The sequence below is a fragment of the Mobula hypostoma genome, chromosome 20 (assembly GCF_963921235.1).
Source record: "Mobula hypostoma chromosome 20, sMobHyp1.1, whole genome shotgun sequence".
NCBI classification, from domain to species: domain Eukaryota; kingdom Metazoa; phylum Chordata; class Chondrichthyes; order Myliobatiformes; family Myliobatidae; genus Mobula; species Mobula hypostoma.
In genome coordinates, this window is record NC_086116.1 from 23,628,244 (window position 1) to 23,649,919 (window position 21,676).

General features: G+C 42.3%; 1 protein-coding gene across 1 annotated transcript in view; it reads left to right on the forward strand.

Annotated features, from left to right (window-relative positions):
- The first annotated feature begins 5,277 nt into the window (after positions 1–5,277).
- Positions 5,278–21,676, forward strand: part of LOC134359382 (cAMP-dependent protein kinase type II-beta regulatory subunit-like) — a 98,012-nt gene continuing 81,613 nt past the window's right edge. Inside the window, exon 1 of the mRNA XM_063072544.1 lies at positions 5,278–5,763. Within this exon, the coding sequence (XP_062928614.1) occupies positions 5,514–5,763 (250 nt within the window). The 5' untranslated portion in view covers positions 5,278–5,513. The remainder of the gene's footprint in view (positions 5,764–21,676) is intronic.

Consider the following 21,676-nt stretch of genomic DNA (forward strand, 5'->3'; position numbering starts at 1 on the left):
AATGAATGTACGGACCAATACCATTAAGCAAGGGATCCATGAACCCCCAGCTTGGGAACTTCTAACAGCTAATGTATTAGCTGTGATTCTTCAATTGCAGCATAATAGCCGTACCCAGATTATGCTGAAACTGAAATTCTGACTACTTTGACTGTTGAATAGAAACAGGAGGTGCCATTAGCACTAAGCAGGTCAGACAGAAACTGTGGAAAGAAAAACAAAATTAACATTTCAGATCAGATACACTTCATCAGAAATGGAAAGGAGAGAAATCAAGTTAGTTATAACTCCGGTGGGTAGGGTAGGATGGATTGGCAAAGAATATCATTGAGTCATCTGGTTGATGGGATAATGAATGAAGGTTAGAGAGAGAGGGAGAAAAAAGAGACAAACAAACTTGTATCACCTGAACCGCAGGAAATACCTCACAGTGTGGATTATGTTGGTGGAGAGGGAAAAACTGAGTTAAAACTACAGAAAATAGCTGGCTATGAACCAGCCAGAGAAAGCAAGATACCTGATATTGAGCCCAGAAGGCTGCAATATACCAAGACAGAATATGAAGTATTGTTTTACAAGTTTACGGTGGGCCTTGCTAAAATGGTGCAGGAGACAGGATAGAGAATTAAAGTGACAGGCAACTGAAAGCCTAGAGGTACAAGAGATTGCAGATGCTAGAATGTGAACCAAAATGACTTAAAGCAATGACTCTCCATTTTCATCTAGAGTTGCAGCCTGACTCTATGACCCTCTCTGGAAATGAATGCAGGTCTCAGCTTGAAACATCCACTGTACTATTTTCCGTAGATGCTGCCTGAGTTCCTCCTGCATTTTGTGTTGTGTTGCTTTGGATTTCCAGCATCTGCAGGATCTCTTGTGTTTATGACCCTATGGTCTGTTGAGTTCCTCCAACAGCTTGTTTCCTGCAGCTGCAAGCTCAAGCTGCTTCTGTGAACTGGACAGAGCTGCAATATAAAGCAGTCACACCATCTAGATTTAGTTTGTTGTTTAATGAATAAACCACATTGACCACAGGTCCAATCGGCCTTTACAGCTAACTTAGTGGTACTTCCTGCCAGCTGGCCTCCTGCAAGGACTCTACTCCACACTTCTACCTCTTCCTTTCTGTCTTTGGCCCACTTCCTGTTTTAATGACGCCGAATTGTGAGACAGTACCTCAACCAACTTCCACCAGGACACAACTTCTTGGTTCAAACAGAATTCTGCAATTTGGTTAGCTGATTCGCACTGTTCCCATCAGAACTGGCTAGGGTTGTTGTTGATCATCTGTCTGTAAAATTAGGTCTGTTTTGCTCGTTCCACCAGTTTGATATACAGGGATTCCTACAGCATTGCATTTAATAGGTTTTACATGCCCCCTTGTGTTTTCTCTCATTCTTTCCAAATATAAATGGAGAAATATTTGAGTTCATTCTGATGTCTCTTGCACAAAAGACAGACCAGGCCAGTGCTAAACTGGCATCATTTAGTCTTCCGAAAATGGGCTCATCCGGTTTCATGAGCTGAAGCAGGGACACGGGTGTTAAACATAGTGGCAATGCAGGTTAAATGCAGCAGCGTTTTTCCATTACCACATGCGATATCAGAAATCATATTGGAACAATACTGTATCACAATGTTCCCACAAACACCAAAATAAGAGGTCTCCCTAGTATTACCTACATCTCTATGTTTTTATCAGAAGGTGCGATTTAACTTTGATCACACGATCCAAATTATTATTATTTATTTTATTCCGCATCCTGTGTCAATTAGACATTAGAGACCCTCCATTGTTCAGTTTGATCATGGATATTGCGTCCTCTGTGTCTACGTGGTAAGCCAGACAGGGCAGTATGATATAGAGAGCAGGTTGTTGCCCATGCAGCTGATGAATCCAAAGGAATGACAGGGACCAATATAGTCGAGCACCAGCAGCATTGCAGTGGTTGCCATTCAGCATTAAATTCAATGTTGGACGGGCTTAGGGACTGCAGATCCAGATCTTTCCCTCATGGTTTACACCTGAAGCTTTCTCCTGAGTGAGTACAGGCGTAAGGCTGTAGAGGTTTGGGATCAGAGTTATCCTTCTTGTAAATGAGCTGCCAGCTCTGGCTGGTGAGTCCCATTTGCCCAAAGTAACTGATTTTAAGGCGCCAGTAACCAGCCTTTGCCCTTTCTTCTGTCAGTAGAAGCTGGTCTGCTGGGCTTAGTAGCTAAGCCACACGTGAAGGCCAGGAACTGCACTTAGAGGCTATCTGAGATGAACGCCTTTGGGAGCATTTAATAAGAAGTGGGAGCTTATCCCCACTACATCCCCTGGCTATGACAACCTTAAGGTATTATGTATACAGTATTTCATTTTTCTGCTTTTTAAAAAAACTCAATCATTCATTGAAATATTCCATTAGGCTCAGTTATTTAGATAACTGTAAAATATTTTTCAACTTTCTCTGGAATGTTATTTACTCCCACAGAAACTGTTATTGACCCAGTTTAAAAGAAAATTGAAAATTATTATTTGTCAAGTTTCTAACAATTCTTGGCTAATGAAGGGCAGTTTTCTCTTGATACACCAAGACATCATTGGCTGTCTTGCACAGCTAATGGGACAGCTGATGAAAAGTCAACACAGGCACAGTGGACCAAATACTGCACTATTCTGAAAATTAGATAGCTTAGCTCCATTAAAATTATTTTATTGGGCATAAAAAGTTAGAAGTAAGTCACAAGACTTCAGCACTTCATGACCAAACTTTATTCCTTCCTATTTTCCTTTTATCTATAGCGGTGTGTAGCTGTGAAGAGGCTATTGTGAGTGAACTCAGGAATAAAATTGAATTGAAAACCCAAATAAATCGATGTTAAGACTGCAGCATCTCATTTTTCTACCGGCTAGTTCCCAAGGAACTATCACGGGTAAACCATCTCTCATGTCTACGGTCAGCTTTAATTGAGTCCCCGCAATAAGCCACTGAATAATCATGTTTGGTTACCTGAAGATTTTTAATGGAAATATGGAAATATTGACATCACCAGGTTCTGGAACAGTTATTAACCCTCAACCATTAGGCTCTTGAACCAAAGAGGATAACTTCACTTAACTTCACTTGCCCCATCATTGAAATGTTCCCACAACCTATAGACTTCACTTTTGAAGACTCTTCATCTCATGTTCTTGGTATTTATTTATTACTAATATTATTATTATTTCATTTTTCCATTTGCACAGTGGTTGAACACCCGAGTTGGTGCAGTCTTTCATTGATCCTACTATAGTTATCGGATTTATTGAGTATGCCCACAAGAAAATGAATCTCAGGGTTGAATATGGTGACATATATGTACTTTGATAATAAATTTTCTTTGAACTTTACACAAAATTCCAAAAGTTGCCCACAGCAGAAACAATAATCAAACTTGCTGAGATAGCATCCTCCTGTAGATGTTTAGACTGCAGAGAGGGATTAATGCCTTTCTTCCTTGCAGACGTTTTTTTTAAGCCTCTGTGATGGTATTAGTATCAAGCTGCTTTTGGACAGGTGGGGTCTTTTGGTGTGTTTTTAGAACTGAAATGGAGATTAGATTAACCTAAAGAAATAAAAATCATGTCTATGCTATTTATCCCCTCATGTCTGCTCTGCCATTCAATAATGTGCATCTGAACTTTCATCTCACCACCATTTCGCTGCGATAATCCATATCCCTCTATGTCACTAATAATCAGAATTAGTATCAGAATCAGGTTTATTATCATCTGGGAGGGCATTATAACTGGCTGCATCACCATTTGGTATGGGGGGGTTGCTACTGCACAGGATTGAAATAAGCTGCAGAGAGTTGTAAACTTGGTCAGCTCTGTGATGGACACAGACTTCTGTAGTATCCAAGACATCTTCAAGGATCAGTGCCTCTAAAAGGTGGCATCCATCAGTAGGACCCTCATCACCCAGGACATGCTTTGTTGTCATTGCTACCATCAGGAAGGAGGTCCAGGAGCCTGAAGGCACACACTCAACAATTCAGGAACAGCTTCTTCCCCTCTGCCATCCAATTTCTAAATGGACAATGAACCCATGAACGCTACCTCACTGCTTTTTTATTTATACTTTTGCACTATCTATTTCATTTAATGAGTGTATACATTTATATTTTTTCCTATTATTGTGTATCGCATTGTATTGCTGCCACAAAGGCAACAAATTTCACGACACATGCCGGTGATATTCAGCCTGATTCTGATTCTAACATATGTCATGTAATTTGTTATTTTTTGACAGAGGCCAAGTTCCTGAAGCTTATTTATTCGACCCTTCTCATTTCTTGGTAACTTACAGTAAGAACCACATCCTATGAACAAAACACTCCTTCCAGGTGAGGCAACACTTCACCTGTGAATCTGTTGGGATCATGTACCGTAGCTGGTGCTCCTGGTGTGGTCACTTGTATATCGGTGAGACCCAACGTAGATTGGGAGACTATTTTGCCGACACCTATGCTCCATCTCCCAGTAAAAGTGGGATCTCCCAGTGGCCACCCATTTTAATTCCACTTCCCATTCCCATTCCAACAAGTCAGTCCATAGCCTCCTCTACTGTCACAATGAGGCCACACTCATTGAGGGAGCTTATATTCCGTCTGGGTAGCCTCCAACCTGATGGCATGAACATTGATTTCTCAAACTTCCAGTAATGCCCCATTCCCTTTTCCTTCTCTCACCTTACCTGCCCTGACAACACCTCCCTCTGGTGTTCCCCTCCCTTTTCTTTCTTTCATGGCTTCCCCCTTCTCCAGCCCTCTATCTCTTTCACCAAGCAACTTCCCAGCTCCTTACTTCGCCCCGCCCGCATTTCTGGTGTCATTTATTACTCTGTGTTTCATCCTTCCCTCCCCACACCTTCCAACTTTCTCCAGTCCCGATGAAAGACTATACTCTTCCATGGATTCTGCCTGGCCTGCTGAGTTCCTCCAGCATTCTGGGTGTAGCTTGGATTTCCAGCATCTACAGATTTTCCCTTGTTTGCGGCTAATTTGCTGCCCCGTGGCATTCTGAAGCTTCTCCATCCTTGGATCTTGTTTTAATACACTGCCCTTCAACATTAATGTAATAGAGATGCGTGAACTCGCAATTGTGCCATCTTCCGTCGGCTAACGTCGGGAATTGTGCAGCGCGGGCCCTTTAAACGGTGCCCAGCCAGTCAATTCTCTTTTACAGACGTAAATTGCCGGCCCTGGCGGTTCCCATGGTTTCTGGATCACGTGCTCCTGACAGTCGGTGAGCGGGGAGGTTCCTCTGGAAAATGCTGTCAATTATTCTGTGCCATTGAAAACGGGCGAGGAACAGAGGGGGAAGTACAATGACACTTCAATTCAGCAGGGCGGCATTTCCTGGGATCTGTGAGAGTTTGCATGTGTCCGTGTGATCAGGAGAGTTTGTCAGGGATAAGTTGGCGTGGCGTTCTGCAGACGCTGTAATTCTGTTGTGGATTTCCTCGGTACATCACCGCGTAGGAATGAGTATTAACATCCCCGCTGGGTTGACGGACTTGCTGCAAAGCTTCACCGTGGAGGTGCTTCGGAAACAGCCGGACGATCTGATCGGCTTCGCCGCGCAGTATTTCAGCAGGCTGCAGGCGAGCCGTGAGGTGTCTGTCGGCAGCGCCGCTGGCCGAGCCCCCAAGACGGTCAACTTCGCCGAGGAACCCATGCAAACCGATTCTGAGAACGGCGACGAGGACGAAGACGACATCGATGAGTTGGAAGGTAAACTTAATTTCTTAATATATTTATACAATTAAATTACTGGCATTTATTGTATTGTATTTAGTTTGGGTTTTGTGGCCGCAGGATATGGCATCATGTGATCATCGGGAAGCTGGAGGAGAGAGATCGGGAACCGGACCATCGGTCAGTTGACTGGATCGGTCAATTAGGTGGTCTCTGTTTAATAAATGCAGTGCAATAACTTTAAAATACATTATGCGTTCAACGCTAGTCATTTGGAGTTCTCGCGTAACCCGGGACAAATCTGCGTTCAAAAAGAACGGTGGGAACGTAATGTTTTTTTTAATTGGGATGAGAGTACATTCTTTGAACATCGTTGGGCTTGACAGGTGAAGGTTTGGATTGGTGTAGACCACTTTTAATTTTTTTTTGGTTGATGGAGGATGTAGTAGCAAGGGTTTGGTGGCTGGAGTCGCGAATCTGGTTTGGTGGATGACGAGTTTCCATCCGTCATTGAGTTTAAAGCAGCAGGCTCGTTAATTTGGACATTATGTTGGCAGTGACCGAAGGAAGGAGGTTAATAAGCAAGTGATCGAACTGTTGCAAAAAAAAAGTTACTGGAATGTTTCGTTCCTGGAAATACTCCAATTACGCTGGACAATATATGGTTGATAGTTGCAGTATACAGTATAACGAAACGTGCTGTAATCCGTTATCTCTCCACCTTGTTTGACATCATTAAAGGTCATGTTCCCTTTTCTCTCCATGTGAACCTTTTGATATTAATTCAGCTCCCAAGTTCTGGGGATACACTGATTCTGTCCTCTCTGGTGGATTGCTAGTTCTTCTGAACTGGTTTAAACAACAGTTTAAAAATTGCCTTGTTTAAAAAACAACAGAAAGCTGGTCGGCTTGCATCTGCGGAGAGAGGAACCCAGGCAAAGCTTCAGGCCAGTGAGCCTGCTGCCTTCATCAGGAAAACAATCAATGTTACATGTCACAGAATCTGTATACATGACTTGTACACTTTGCCAGTCTCTCCACAGAGCCTCACACCACATCCCCACTTCTCTTTGGAAGATTGTATTGCGGACCCAATTAGTTCCATATTGATCAGCAGCTTTGCAGACATCTCGTCTGTTTTGGACACTTGAGTACATTCCTCTTGTGTACTTAACATCTGTTCTCTTTATACAGTACTCAAGTCCTGGTTTTGCAAATCACTTGTAGTTAATATCTAGTTTTGCTGTGTACATACATCTACTGATGCCTCTGGACACATCTTCAGTGATGTTCCTGGAATCATTGGGTGTTTCGGGTTTTTCAACATCATACACCCTCCTCCAGGTGACCCAGCTGGGGCTGATCAGACCCCAGCTTGTGTGCAGATGGCTAGCTACTTATGACCCCATCAAATTACTTGTAGTTATTATTTGCTCTTTTTTTCCCTCAACTTTCTCAGCTGACCCCTCTTTTGGAGTAAAACATTTTTTTTGGCATCTCCACAGTGGAGGGTGGGGGAGGATCTCCTATCCATCTTCAACTCATGATTAATGATGCCTCGATGTTTTTGTTGTAACGTTGTACTGTGCTACTTGGGTTTTTGTTTGGGTATCATTATGCCAGTACCTGTCACTTCATCCTGTGCCTTCATCAGTAATGCTGCACAGTAACTACTTCCAAGCTTTTTTCTGTGCTGGATCTGCCATCTCATTTGCAACAATCATTAGATCTTTAACAGGAGATTCTGCAGGTGCTGGAAATCTTCAGCAACTCACACAAAATGCTGGAGGAACTCAGCAAGTCAAGCAGTATCTATGGAAGCAGATAAGCAAGCATTGTTTCAGGCTGAGCTCCTTCACCAGGACTGGAAAGGAAGAGGGCAGAATGCAGAATAAGAAGGTGGGGAGAGGGGAAGGGAGACAAACTAGCAGTCGATATTTGAGAGTAACAAGCGCAAAATGCTGGCTGAATTCAGCAGGTGCAGCAGCATGTATGGAGAGGAATGAACAGTTGATGTTTCGGGACTGAGACCCCTCATCAGGCTACTTCTTCTTATCGTGTCCACGGACAGTCTATACATGGCCCAGCCAGAACTGGACACATTTTTGCACCTTGCTATTGAATTCGGCAAGATCTGCAACAGTACAGGGTTCCTCTAGCGATGGACATTGCAGGAGATGTTGAATACTTTGTGGCTCAGTTCCACATTCACAAGTTGTCGGGCTGGTTGTATATCCCCATCTGCTTAGTGACACCTTTGAATGACCTACACCAGTCCTAAGTCTGTTAAGGCACTTTCAGGTTGCCCAGTTGCAATTAGCTCCTGGGGGTAGGCTTTCATCCAGTGGAATTTCCATCGTTGTGGGTTGTTTGAGACTAGCGAGCCGGTCCTTCCAAAAGGCGATGCGGGCTTCAGATGGGGTTGTTGTAATGGAACAACACTGTTCATGAAGCTCTTCCTTGACTTTAGGTGGCTAGGTGTAGGTGTATGACCATGTAGAGGGTGCCTCTTGTCTGATGTTTGACGGAGTTGTTCTTTCTTGCTGGCTACTGTTCTTCTATCGGGGGAGCGATACCCGCCTGGATCTATAGGCTGTTGGTGTTTGTTGGTTTTAAACAACCTGTGATAAGTCGGCAGCTTGCATTCAGAATGGCATCCATCTTCTTAGCATGAGTAGATCTTTCCCATGCAGGACAAGTGTAAAACACAAAATAATCTGCAGATGCTGGGGTCAAAGCAAGACTCACAACACGCTGGAGGAACTCAGCAGGTCGAGATGTATTCGGCAGTGGAATAGCAAAGAGCAAGTGCACTGGTGCACAATGTTTTCGAGCTTGCTCCCCATTTTGTGTTAGTGAGCTCATTCAGGATGTTGTTTCGTGCGCTCACTTTTGCCTTTGTCTTATTGATGTGGTTCTTGAAAGTGAGGCATCTGTCAAGGGTGACTCCTAAGTAGATCGGGTGCTCGCAATGTGTCAGTGGTGCTCCACACCAGGTTACTTTAAGCTGACGTTTGGCTTCATGGTTCCTGAGGTGGAATGCACAAACTTGCACCTTTGATGGGTTTGCGTGGAGGTGGTCTTCTTCATAGTAGGATGTTAGTCCCTCCAAGGCCTTAGAAAGCGTTTTCTCCACAGTGTCAGAATTAGTGCTTTGGGCAGTGATGCATAAGTCATCAGCATATATAAAACAGCGTGTGACATCATCTATAGGTTAGTCATTCATGTAGATGTTGTACAGCAGTGGTGCAAGCACACTTCCCTGAGGAAGAACATTCTTCTGAATATGCCATCGGGCTACTGTAAATGTGTAGATGGTAGGTGAGGCCAGTTGGGGGGGAGGGGGTTTGGAGGATGAAGTGAGAAGCTGGGAGGGAATAGTTGGAAAGGGTAAAAGGCCAAAGAAGAAAGAATCTAATCAGAGAGGACAATGTTCTAGGGAAGGAAGAGGGAAACCAGAAGGAGGCAATGGGCAAGTAAGAAGAAGAAGCTGAGAGGTTAACTAGAACTAGAATGAGGAATGGAAAAGAGAGGAGGGAAGGGGTGAAGTTAGTGATGAAATCGTTGTTCATGCCATTGAGTTGGAGGATAACCAGACTGAATACTCCTCCAACCTGAGTTTGGCTTCATCATGACCTTAGAGGAGGCCGTGGACAGACATGTCAGAATGGGAATGGAAGTGGGTAACCACTGGGTTATCCTGTCTTTTGTGGCAGAGAGAGTGAAGGGGCCAATAAGGCAGTCTCCCAATCTGGCTGATCCCCATCTTCTACATCATGGGCCTGTTCAATGTGATTCTCTAGCTACTTTATTATCAAATTCAAAAGGGAAATTTCCTGCACCAACTTCCAGTTTAAGATGGCTCCGCTTAAGATGGGAAACAGCTTGCTGGTGGTTCGTAAAGCTAGCAATGCAACTGAATAATTTATTAGTAACACTTTTTCTGTGGTAAATTGTGGGTAAATGATCACCACGAGCAAAGGCGAGGCTGACTTGAGGGTCGAGGCATGAGCATGCAACGCAAAGTCAAAGTGAAGCCAAGACATGGTCGAGGAGAAGTGTTCGGAGCGAGGTTGAGGCATGTTTGAGTTAGAGTGAGCGGCGCAGAGAAAAACTGGAGCAAAGATGTTTCAGAGCCTGTGCACCTAAACCAAGAGTGAGGCTGGATTGATCTAAGTGCCAGGCTGACTTGGAAAGGTCGCTTACGGGCCAGAATGTGGAGACAGGGTCCAGGCCCAGGGTGTCAAGGCAGTGGGGTCCTATGCAGGGGACCACCCAGTGTTTGGACAGTTTCAACACCAGGCCAAATGGACTGAAAAGGAAGAGTGTTGAGACTGGTAGCAAAGGTTGGGGCACTTCTCATCACTGCTCCACCACGTTTGCTCCACTCTCTGTGGTGCTGAGGCTGTGAGATTGCTCCGGCTGTTCCAGGCTTCGTGTCCATGAGCTTCGCGGCAATTTGACTCTGTGTGATAGGCTGAGAGCATGGGCCTGCCTGGCTGCTCCAGGTTTTGTGACTTCGAGCCAATTTCACCCTGACTGCTGTTGCTTGCTTTTATTGTGTGCACAATTTGTGTCTCCCCCCCCCCACCCCCCGCACATTGGGTATGTCTTTTTTTTTAAATGGGTTCTTTTGGGCTTCTTGTTTTGTGGCTACCTGTAAGCAGATGAAACACAAGGTGTATAATTATGCAAATTTTGAACTTTGAAGACAAGACTTCCAGATATCTGTAGGGACAAGGAAATATCCATCATCAGGTATGATTGTTTAGTAGCAGTATTCTGTGGCCTTATCATGGTGTCTGTTGCCCTTCCTTCCTTCATCAGCATCCTTCTAGTGCAAGGATTTGCAGTCCATGGAGCCCTTGCATCATGTTAATGGTCCAGGGCATAAAAAAAGTTTGGAGCCTTTGTAGTGGGTCATGCAGTTTAAATTATTTGCTTCAGCTGGCTGTTCTCCATCATTGCATTTCCTTGCTACTGGAATTTTTATGTTTCAAAACATTGACTTGATCATGTACCAGACAATATTAGTAGAAGCTCTTACTGAAAACAATCTTCTCTTCCTCTTGGTCAGCTAGTGATCACTTCTTCATGGCGGAAGTTTACAAAACTTGTAGTTCCGAAATGTGATGCATCTGTATTTGCCTGCTGACATTGTAGAGATTAATTTTCCTCCTTCTAAAGCGGGGGTTCCCAATCTTTTTTATGCCATGGACCTCTACCATTAACCCTGGGGTCTGGCACTCCAGGTTGGGAACCGCTGTCTGAAAGACATTTCAGATATGCACCCTGGAATTTCTGAACACTCCACTCCGCAAGCTCCCACTTTCTCAGTTGCACCAGGAACACTTACCTTTATTTGAGAACCCTGATGGTTCAGGTTACCAGTTACACAGGACAAGTTCCTTTATGTTGTTCAACTTTGCTATCAATATGCTGGAATCCTGTTTCCATTTCAGGGTCCTTGATGATATTTCTCTTGACCACTAGATCATTGTACTAACGTGGTCCTGGTGCTTCCATGAGCAGTAATATCAGATTTGCTAGCTCAAGATACTTTGGTGCCTTGTACTTTCATCTAAGTGGGAGAAGGAATTAAAGGCAAAGCCAATGGTCATGGAGATGAGACTGACCTACTGACCTACAGATGAGAAGAACTTGTCCTCTCAGTCCTTGTTTCCCAATCTAATCCCAATTTTATTGACCACTGGATGGAGGGGCAAGGAGGTGGCATTGATTAGGTATGGATAGGATTGTTGTTCTTTTCCGTGCCTTGTGGTGAATTGGGCGGAAACCTTGCCATTTCTTTAGCATTTTTGTCTGTTCTGTATGAGGCCAAGTTGCTCGCTTGATACTCAGTGCCGCACGGATGGAAAGCATGCAGGTAGCTGGCTGGATTCGAACCCGAGACTACTCGCATTGGATGTCTGGTGCTGATGCTAATGCACCAATGGCTGGTTTATATGGATAGGACAGGCACTGTTCCCCAATGACCTGGGGTGCCACCACATGTCTCATTGGCAGTGTGCTTTGTGTAATTGTCCTGATGAAAGACCAACTTCCTTCCCAGCTTAAACTTCCTGGCAGGGGCTAGCAGGTTTTATCCAAGAATTCTCTGTATTTAGCAGCATTCATCTTCCCATCAATCCTGACCAGATTTCCAGTCTCTGCTGCTGAAAAGCATCCCCATAGCTTCACCATACTTCACAGTAGGGAGTGTGTTACCTGGCTGATGGGACTAAAGTAGAACTTTGCAGTGTTGAGGCCGAAACGTTCTACTTTAGTCTCACCTGACCACAAAACTTTCTTCCACATCTTCACAGTATCTTCTAAGTGTGGCTTTACAAAGTCTTCATGGGCAAGTCAGGGCTTCTTTCTTGCCACTCTTCCATAAATACCCATTTTGTGTAAGGCCTTGGAGATTGTGGAGCCATGAACTTCATCTCCAGTTGCACCCACTAACTTCTGCAACTCACTCAGAGTGGCTGTTGGCATGACAGTAGCCTCTTTTGCAAGTGCCATTCTTTGGTGACTAACTTTAGAGGGGTGGCCTGACTTGGGCAATGTGGCTGTGGTTTCATATTGTTTTTCACTTATTCGTGATGGACTGCACTGAATTCCAAGCTATGTTTAGTGCCTTTGAGATGGTTTTGTACCCTTCCCCAGATTTATGCTTCTCTATTATCATTTCCTTGACTTGTCTTGAATTCTCTTTTGACTTCATTTTGGTTTGGTCTGTTGAAAATCTACCATGTTATTGCACCTTACAGAGAGAGGGGGTATTTATTCTTATGAATTCATTGAAAACTGGTGATCCTCCAATTTTCTACATCAATAAATTGGGTGAGTTGGTAAGATAACATACAGTATTGCACCTGAGGAAAATTAGCATTGTAATTACAAGGGGGATGAATACGTCTTCAGCCTGACAATTTTTGGCTTTTTATTTTTAGTAAGTTGTTCAAAGGTTTTGGAACTCTTCTTTTGATTGGACATGATGCTCGATGTTTTGTAGATTAGCTCAAAAATCCTACTTCAATATCTTTTAAATTTAGAAAATGAGACAGTAAAATAGGGAAAGTTTTGAGGGCTGAATACTTTTTCAAGACACTGGATACTCAACATAAAGCCTCATTCATATGTTTTAGTGGCAGTTATTGAACTTGTAGTTTTTCATTCTGTTACCATCTGTTTACCAGGTGACTGTTAACTCTAATGGCATGATAGCATCCCTTGGTCTGTATTTGCTAGGCATGTTTCCTTGCCTTCAAGCAAACCGTGAACTAGAAATTTTTTTTGGTTGTACTATAATTATAACAGCAGGCCGCTTTAAATCGGGAGGTAGAAGCCATGTGGCTTTGCTGACATCAGCAGCACGGCCCACTTTTGCAGTTGTGTGACTTGTGGTTTTCCTGTCTCTCAGGTTCCTGTGGTTAGTTAGTTTACTCCAAAATGGCATATATAACTTGGTTCTGTTGCAGAAATGATGACTACTGCCATAGTTACTCCCCCCGTAGCTTTTCCCTGCCTACTTGTAGCTACACCATTACAGACATGCCACCCTGTAAAAACTCTTTTCAGGGAGGTAGCACCCCCGCCCCCTGCAACCCCATATTCCCCCCCCCCCCAACCCGGCCACCCGGTTGACCTCCAAGGGTGTATATAATACTTTGTTTAGTGATTTTGTCTAATCTGTAAACCAAGTTGGGTGTATGCAGAAAATGTGACATTAAAATATGTCCTTATGTTATCATGTTTATTCTATTACAACTTTAAGCAAGTCTACAGGGAGTTTGGCCTCATCACGTAGGACATCAATAGAGTAGCTCCTTAGCAGCTTGCCAGCTAGTTTAAATAACATTAGCTATGCTAATGAATGAATGACACCTGTTAAACTCACCTCAACATGTTCTTTACATTTTAACCCACCATGGGCAATAGAAAAGTCACTGTTGCAAACAGTGCAGCGAGCAACACTGTCATTATTTTTGAGGTCGACTGTAAAGCCCGCCCAAAGAGAAACTAATAGGTCTACTTAGCATGAAGAGAGACCAATCAGGATGCTCGCTTTCTCTCTTCCTCTCCCTCTCCCTTTCAAAAAAATCGATTTCTGGGATATTGTTTATAATTTCTGGGCGTCTGGGAGCTACTATCAATATGCGGGAGACTCCCAGAACTTACGGGAGAGGTGGGATGTCTGCCATTGTGCATCTCAATATTATTTCCATCAAAATTGTAATTTTGCTTGCCTTCTGAACTGAAGTACCTCAAACATTGGTGTTGGGTTTGTAATCTCATGTCATTTAAACTGCACACTAATCTGTCCCTCAACACTCTCGAACTTTCTAAAATTGCTGCCTTGCAAAGTAAGTCCCCCAAGGTGTTAGTGTAATACCCCATTTCCTCCACTGGCATCTGATCACATACTTGTAACTCTGAAATATTTTGAATGATACTGTGTTGGAAATGCTTTTAACTACTGGCCTATCTTGCTAGATGGGTGACTATTGTATTGACCACCTCTCCTCACAAAATGGCTTTTGTCCTATGTGTAGATGGTCTTCAGCATTGTTTCATGTGGCCCCTGTAACCTTTCAAAACATGTCCAAATGTTCCAGGTGAACACCCCTTTGCTTTATCATACAGTATTTTCCACACTTGGTAATATATTTTTTTGTGTTGTTTCTGCCATCCTGCCAGGGCTCCTTTTCTGTGTGTATTGTTTTCTATTTTAGGTTCAAAGAATGCCTTTTCTTGCTTCCACATATTTGATTACTCACCCAGTTCTATTTTCTACAGCCTGAGACTCCAATGTATCCTATCTCTGTCACCAGTGTAGTGCATTGAATTTTCTATTGAACTGTTCTGCAAAGCACAGTATCACTGCTGCTCGTTTATTCAAATAAACATAACCTTTAGTTTGTGGGAATCAGTCATCTGCAAGGAAGGTGCTAAAACTGTAACAGCTCTAAGCTTGTAGCACACATTAAGATTGTAGAAACTTGACAACCTTGGGTAACACCTCTCCGTGCAGCGAACAGACAAATGGAGCACCATCCTTTGTTCGTGTATTTAGTTATTTGTGTCTCAGTATATGCAGTATTGTGGTGTTTGTGTTACACTGTGCAACAAACTACATCTGAAGTAAGGGGTAAGAAGTTGTAAATGCAAAACAAAATTCTGTTAACATTTCAATCACACTTTCTCATTTGCAAGTTGGAAAAGTGTAGTGCTAATACAATGTCTTATCTAATGACATCCGTTGAGAATTGAATGTGCACTCTGACCAGTGATTCAGGACGTAAGTGCTCCATGTAGAAAGGGTCTTGCATTGAGACTTCTAAGAGACTTGCATCTTAGTCACTTCTGCAACTATAGCTTTGGCAGGAAGAAACCAATTCGACTGACCTTGTTCTGTCAAGTTTATGTCACTATTATTGTTAATATATTATGAAATATTATGTCACGTTAAGGTTATTGTTATTTGTGTATAGTAGAAAGCACTTATGCAAAAGTTACATGAGGCATTCTATGCGAGGAGAGCCCACAAGAAAAGTTCCTTCAGGTTATATATGTTTATGAGCAATGGTGTCTAATTTTTTTTTCTCTCTGTTTGTTGAATTAATCCAATGAAATCATAGCTGGTCATCTCTGGCCGATGGAATACACATCCTATGAATATATAGGAATGAATTCCAGAACACTTCCCATGTCCTGGACATGTACAGATGATGGTGACATAGCCACAGATTTCCAAGGAATTTGCCTGTTCGTCCTCTAACAGCAGGGTGCCGGGGTAGAGATACGTCTCTACCAAAGGAGGTGTAAAGTGCTCTTTCTCTCTGCTTGCCTGTAGGTCATCCGTGGACAAGGCATAGCACCTGTTTAGCCACCCTCCACCAGATCATGTGAAGCCATGGGAGCAGGTGCTGGATGGTGGTATGAACCCCTGGTGCATATCAGAAGTGCTGGTTATGCAGCCACTGACGATCTCTGAAGAGTATTGATAATGGCTGGGGTCACCTGCCTTGTAAGGATACAGCCCAGAAGAAGGTAATGGCAAACCACTTCAGTAGAAAAATTGCCAGAACAATCATGGTCATGGTTGATTGCTTCTATTAAAGGACACGGCACTTAACAAACAATCCAATAACAGTGCAGCTGTTTGTTAGCCTTCAGGTTTGGGTGGTGGTTTAATTAGCCATTGCAAGTGCCCTGGTTCTGTAGATGAATGTAGTAGTAGATTCCTGGAGTGTTTATGGGAAGAATAGATGGAATTTGTATAATTGGGAACTTGATGGTTGTCTTAGACTTGTTGGGCCTAAGGACCTTTCTCCATGCTCTCCGACTCTGACTTCAAGTGTCATAATTTGGAGGAACCAAGCTCTAGGTCTTGGAATTAGACTCTTCAGCTGATATCCCTGCAGTGCAGCTGTGAGGTTGAATATTTTGTGGATAACATATCTGAGGTCACCTGTAGTTTGAAAGATTTTGGGGATAGTGGGAATGAGGTGCAACCAGCTAGACAATGAAGTGCAAGCAGATAATTCAGGAGATCCCTGAGAGCATCTTGCTCTTAAATTGTATTTAGTTCTTGAGGACATAAAGTCCGTGGAAGCGTTTTCCAATGAGGAGTGAGCCCAGAGCCCAGACTGTAGGACCACGGATAATTCAACAGTAAGTGAGGAAGGGGAAGAGGAAAACAGAGAGCAATAATTGTAAGAGTAGTGCAGTAAACAAACGTTTGTTGTTTCAAGGTGGCATGGTACTGTAGTGCTTTATAGCACCAGTGATTGAAAGTGAGGTTCAATTGTGTAAGGGGTTTGTATGTTTTTCCCCCGACCGTGTGGGTTTCCTCCCACATTCCAAAGACGTACGTACAGGTCAAGGTTAGTAAATTGTGGAAGTGCTGTGTTGGTGCCAGAAACATGGTGACATCTCTGGGCACATACTTGGATTGTGTTGGTTGTTGGTGTAACCAACACATTTCACTGTATGTTTTGATGTTTCAATGTGTATGTGACAACGCTATTCTCATCTTCAAAGATAGTTTCCTTTATCTTTAATTGTTTCTAGGATAGGCTGTGACTTTCCTGTGATGGGATTAAGGATACCTGTGGGAAATTGATGTCAAATATAGTAGAAAAGGAGTGGGAGGGGAAAGGTACAGAAATAATTGGAGATTGGTTGCCCAAGGGTAAGAAATAAAACTGTTTTCAGGGGGAGCACTAACGTCTAACATAGAATTGCACATATGCAATGTAATCATATGAAACATTAAACAAGAAGACTGAGAGGAGATTTGATAGAGGTACACAAAATTGAGGCGTGTAGATAGAGTAAATGCAAGCAGACTTTTTTCCAATGACCTTGTGTGAAAGATTTAAGGGGACAATGAGGGTAATCTTCACTCGGAGGGTAGTGAGAGGGTGGAATGAGCTGCCAGTGCAAGTAGTGCATGTGAACTCAATTTCAGCAATTAAGAGAAGTTTAGATAGGTTTGTAGATGGCTGGGATATGGAGGGGTATTATTAAGAGAAGTTTAGATAGGTTTGTGGATGGTTGGGGTATGGAGGGCTATTATTAAGAGAAGTTTAGATAGGTTTGTGGATGGTTGGGGTATGGAGGGCTATTATTAAGAGAAGTTTAGATAGGTTTGTGGATGGTTGGGGTATGGAGGGCTATTATTAAGAGAAGTTTAGATAGGTTTGTGGATGGTTGAGGTATGGAGGGCTATTATTAAGAGAAGTTTAGATAGGTTTGTAGATTTTTGGGGTATGAAGGGCTATTATTAAGAGAAGTTTAGATAGGTTTGTGGATGGTTGAGGTATGGAGGGCTATAGTCCTGGTGCAGGTTGGTGGGCACAGGCAGTTTAAATGGTTCACTAGTCGGGCCAAAGGGCCTATTTCTGTGCTGTACATTTCTATGACATTATGACTAAAGTTGAGCTATTGGCACTTTTATTCACATGGGTTTGCAATAATATCATGATTCAAAGACTTTTGTAAATGACAGGCAGGCATAGTTTCCAAAAGATTGCAAGTATTCCTGGGTATAAGATGGGAAATGGATAGAAGGAGAAGAATATTGTGCTGCTGGAGAGATGTCCTGGCAAAATCAAGGTTAGAATCTCTCTTAGCGGTAAATTGACCTGTAATTGCATTACTGGTACTGTACTAATTCTATAGGCTGCTGACTAGAGGGAAAGACACTGAGGAACATATTTGCAGTGCAATGGAGAGATATTCAAAAGGACAAATATAGTCTGGGATTTCAATAGGAAAAAACATAAGCTGTTTTTGAAGTTAGTTCAGAAAAACTTTCTTGATCAGTATGCTTCTGGTCAACTTTTAGAAAAGTAACATTGCTGAACAGGCTTAAAGGAAAAGAGAACCAGGTTAAGTAGAACAAGTATTGGGGGGAGGGGAGAAATACAGTGCTGTGCAAAAGTCTTAATCACTGTATATAGTGACTAACACTTCTGTACAGTACTGTATGTGTCAATGTGGAGTGGAGAGCAAGTTTGTAAATCTGACAGAGGGGTGTGGGACAGGTGGCAGATGAGGAAAGCCAGAGGTGGGGTAGTGCGGGTGTAGACACACCCAACCCTGAGACGCCAGGCAAGGTCATTTGATTCCAAGCAATTGGTTTATTGATCATTATAGAATGTCTCTTTGGTGCTTCCTCCTCCCCGCCCCCACTTCCCTTTATCACAACTATGATTCCTGGTCTCAGTCCACAATAGAGACCCATTTCAGAATCAGGTTTATCATCACTCATGTATGTCATGAAGTTTGTTTTGCTTTGTGGCAGCAGTACTGAGCAATACATACAATTATTGCCGTACTGATAAGGCGTGAGAGATAATGGGAGAGCGTGAGAAAATGTTGGCAGCAAACAAAGGAATCCAAACAAACATTTCATAGGCATATGACTAGAAATGGTTTTCAGAGAATTGTGAATGGTCAGAGACCAAAACAGAAATGTACTCATGTAGGTGGATGGTGTAGCTTGGATACTAACAGTACTGAGGTACAGGTGAAGTTTCAAAAAAGGAAGATTTCAGATAGACCATAAATTGATAGAGGTGTTCAACAGACTAGGTGTACTTGGTACAGATAGGGTGCATGCTTAGTTGCCTAGGAGGAAATCGCAGAGGACCTGGGTGCAATTTTCCAAACATCTGTCAATTCAGGGTTTGTGCTTGAGAACTGGAAACTGTTAATGCTGCACTCTTTTAAAAAAAAATGTGGTGCAGGGATAAATTCGGTAACCAAGATTTGTCTGTTTAATTTCAATACTGGAGACAATTGGGACAGAATTAGTAGTCATTTGAGCAAATATTGTATGAGGATTGGAGTTAACCACAGTTCAGTGTTGTTATAATTACACAGAGATTACACTGGACCTACCCCTCTTTCAGAATGGATGTACAGGCATTGGAGGTTCTCCAAAAGAGGTTCTGTTGGGCTAATTTCTGGGGTGTGAACATTGTCCTTTTTCAATGAGCAGTAAAATAATGAAAAGCGATCTCATTGAAATATAAAACCTTTAGGGGGCATGTTAGGGTGGATGTCAAGATGTTTCCACCAGGAGGAGAATCTTAAGAGGACAGAGTTACAAAATTAAGGAGCAGTCATTTGTAATATGTAGCAACTTCTTGCAATTATAATTCCTCATTCTCTATCCCTGAGGCTTGTTGAGCAGAGAACATCGGGTGTATAAGGGAAAATGTGTATGTTTCTGAAAGATCAGGCAAATGTGGATTATGGGGAGCTGGCACAGAAGAGGACACGAGTCCTTGGGTAGATCAACTATGATCATGTTGCATGGTGAAGCAGGGTTGAGAGGCTAAATGACCTATTTCTGCTCCTGTTTTTGTAAGTTTGGTTCATGTATGGCTTGATTAGGTAATAATTGATTAGCATAAGCTTGAGGGGGAATTGCATCAAACTTTGTTAATTCTTGTTTTGTTAATTGATAGTTTTGAAGAATGAGAGAAATGCAGTTGATATGGTAAAAGTGGGCCCACAAAAAATATTTGTTAAGGTGCCATGTAGTAGGTGTGACACCAGGTTGGAAGGTGGTGAAATCGGAGGTTGTAGAGTTTGAGAGGTGACGGATTGTTATTGGCACTGGCTGGAAGTGTGTAGAAAATTCCTCAGTGCTGGTACTAACAGAAGAGGGACCTCTACTTGAAATATATTAATAACAGACTTGCATAGACGGTTTAATTGTCAGTTTTACAGAAATTACAAAACCATGGATTAGAAAGCTGAGGAAGATGGTAATAGACTCCCAGATTGGTTGTCAAATGAAATTTAATGTTGAGAAATCAAGTGTTACATTTTAGTTGGAATAATGAGAAATTATTGCCAAAATGATTCCAGGAATCAAGGAAAATCTTGGACTATTCTCCATGGAGGTGAATTTTCAAGAGCATATGAGGCAGCGGATTGCTCTTATCCAGAGCTGTTAGAGACAATGGGCCAATTGTCTTCCTCCAAGTTCCTCAATTGTGTGATGTGGAGTTGAGATATAATTGGATCAGCATATTTCAAAATAGGAATCTCTCATTCTATACTGTACCATATTTTTGAAAGTTCCTGCTATACAGTGTATTGCATATCTATAATAAATTCTAATGTAAACTTGTCACATATATTGCAAGTCATCTGCTATTTGTGATGCATCATTGCTTTCACTGAAGGAGGGTGTAATAAATTATTAGGCTGGTGTTAGCATTTTTCATCTTTTAGTGATGTAAACATTTATGTTTTATAGTCTTACATGGTGGTATGGTAGTGTGGTGGTTAGCACACTTTACAGTACCAGCGACAAGGTTTAATTCCCACCGCTGCCTGTAAGGAGTGTGTACGTTCTCCCCGTGACTGTGAGGGATTCCTCCCACATTCCAAAGACATACCGTTCAGTAGGTTAATTGGTCACTGTAAGTTGCCCCGTGATTGGGCTAAAGTTAGGTTGTGGGTTGCCGGGCGGGGTAGCTTGAAGGGCCTATTCTGTGCTGTATCCCAATAAATAAATAAGCAATCTTTGAAAACTCCTGTTATACATTGCATATTTATAATAAATTCTAATATAAACTTGTCACATATTTTGCAGTCAACTGCTACTCGTGATGCATCATTGCTTTCACTGAAGGAGGTGATAATAAATCAAGCTTCTGTTTAACATTTTTCATCTTTAGTAACAGATGTAAGCATTTATGTTTTATACAGTGCCTATAAAACATATTCACCCCCCGCCCAGAAGTTTTCATGTTTTGTTTTACAACATTGAATCACAGTGGGTTTCATTTGGGATTTTTAACACACATCAACAGAAAAAGACACTTTTGTGTCAAAGTGAAAACAGATCTCTACAAAGTGATTTAAATTAATTACAAATATAAAACACAAGATTATTGATTGCATAAGTATTACCTACCTTTAATATAACACACCAAAACATCACTGGTGCAGCCAATTGGTTTTAGAAGTCACGTAATTACTGAAATGGAGATTTTTTTTCCTTTGGAGACCTGTGTGCAGTCAAGGTGTTTCAATTGATTGTAGTAAAAATACACCTGAATCTGGAAGATCCAACTGCTGGTGAGTCAGTATCCTGGCAAAAATTACACCATGAAGACAAAAGAACACTCCAAGCCACTCTGCGAAAAGGTTATTGAAAAGCACAAGTCAGGAGATGGATGCAAGAAAATTTCCAAGTCACTGAATATCCCTTGGACTACAGTTAAGTCAGTCATCAAGAAATGGAAAGAATATGGCACAGCTGAAAATCTGCCTAGTTTGTAAATCTCTAAGGCCGTCCTCTAAAACTGAGTAACAATGCAAGAAAAGGACTAGCGAGGGAGGCCACCAAGAGAGCTTTGACAATGCTGGAGGAGTTGCAAGCTTCAGTGATTGAGATGGGAGAGTCTGCACA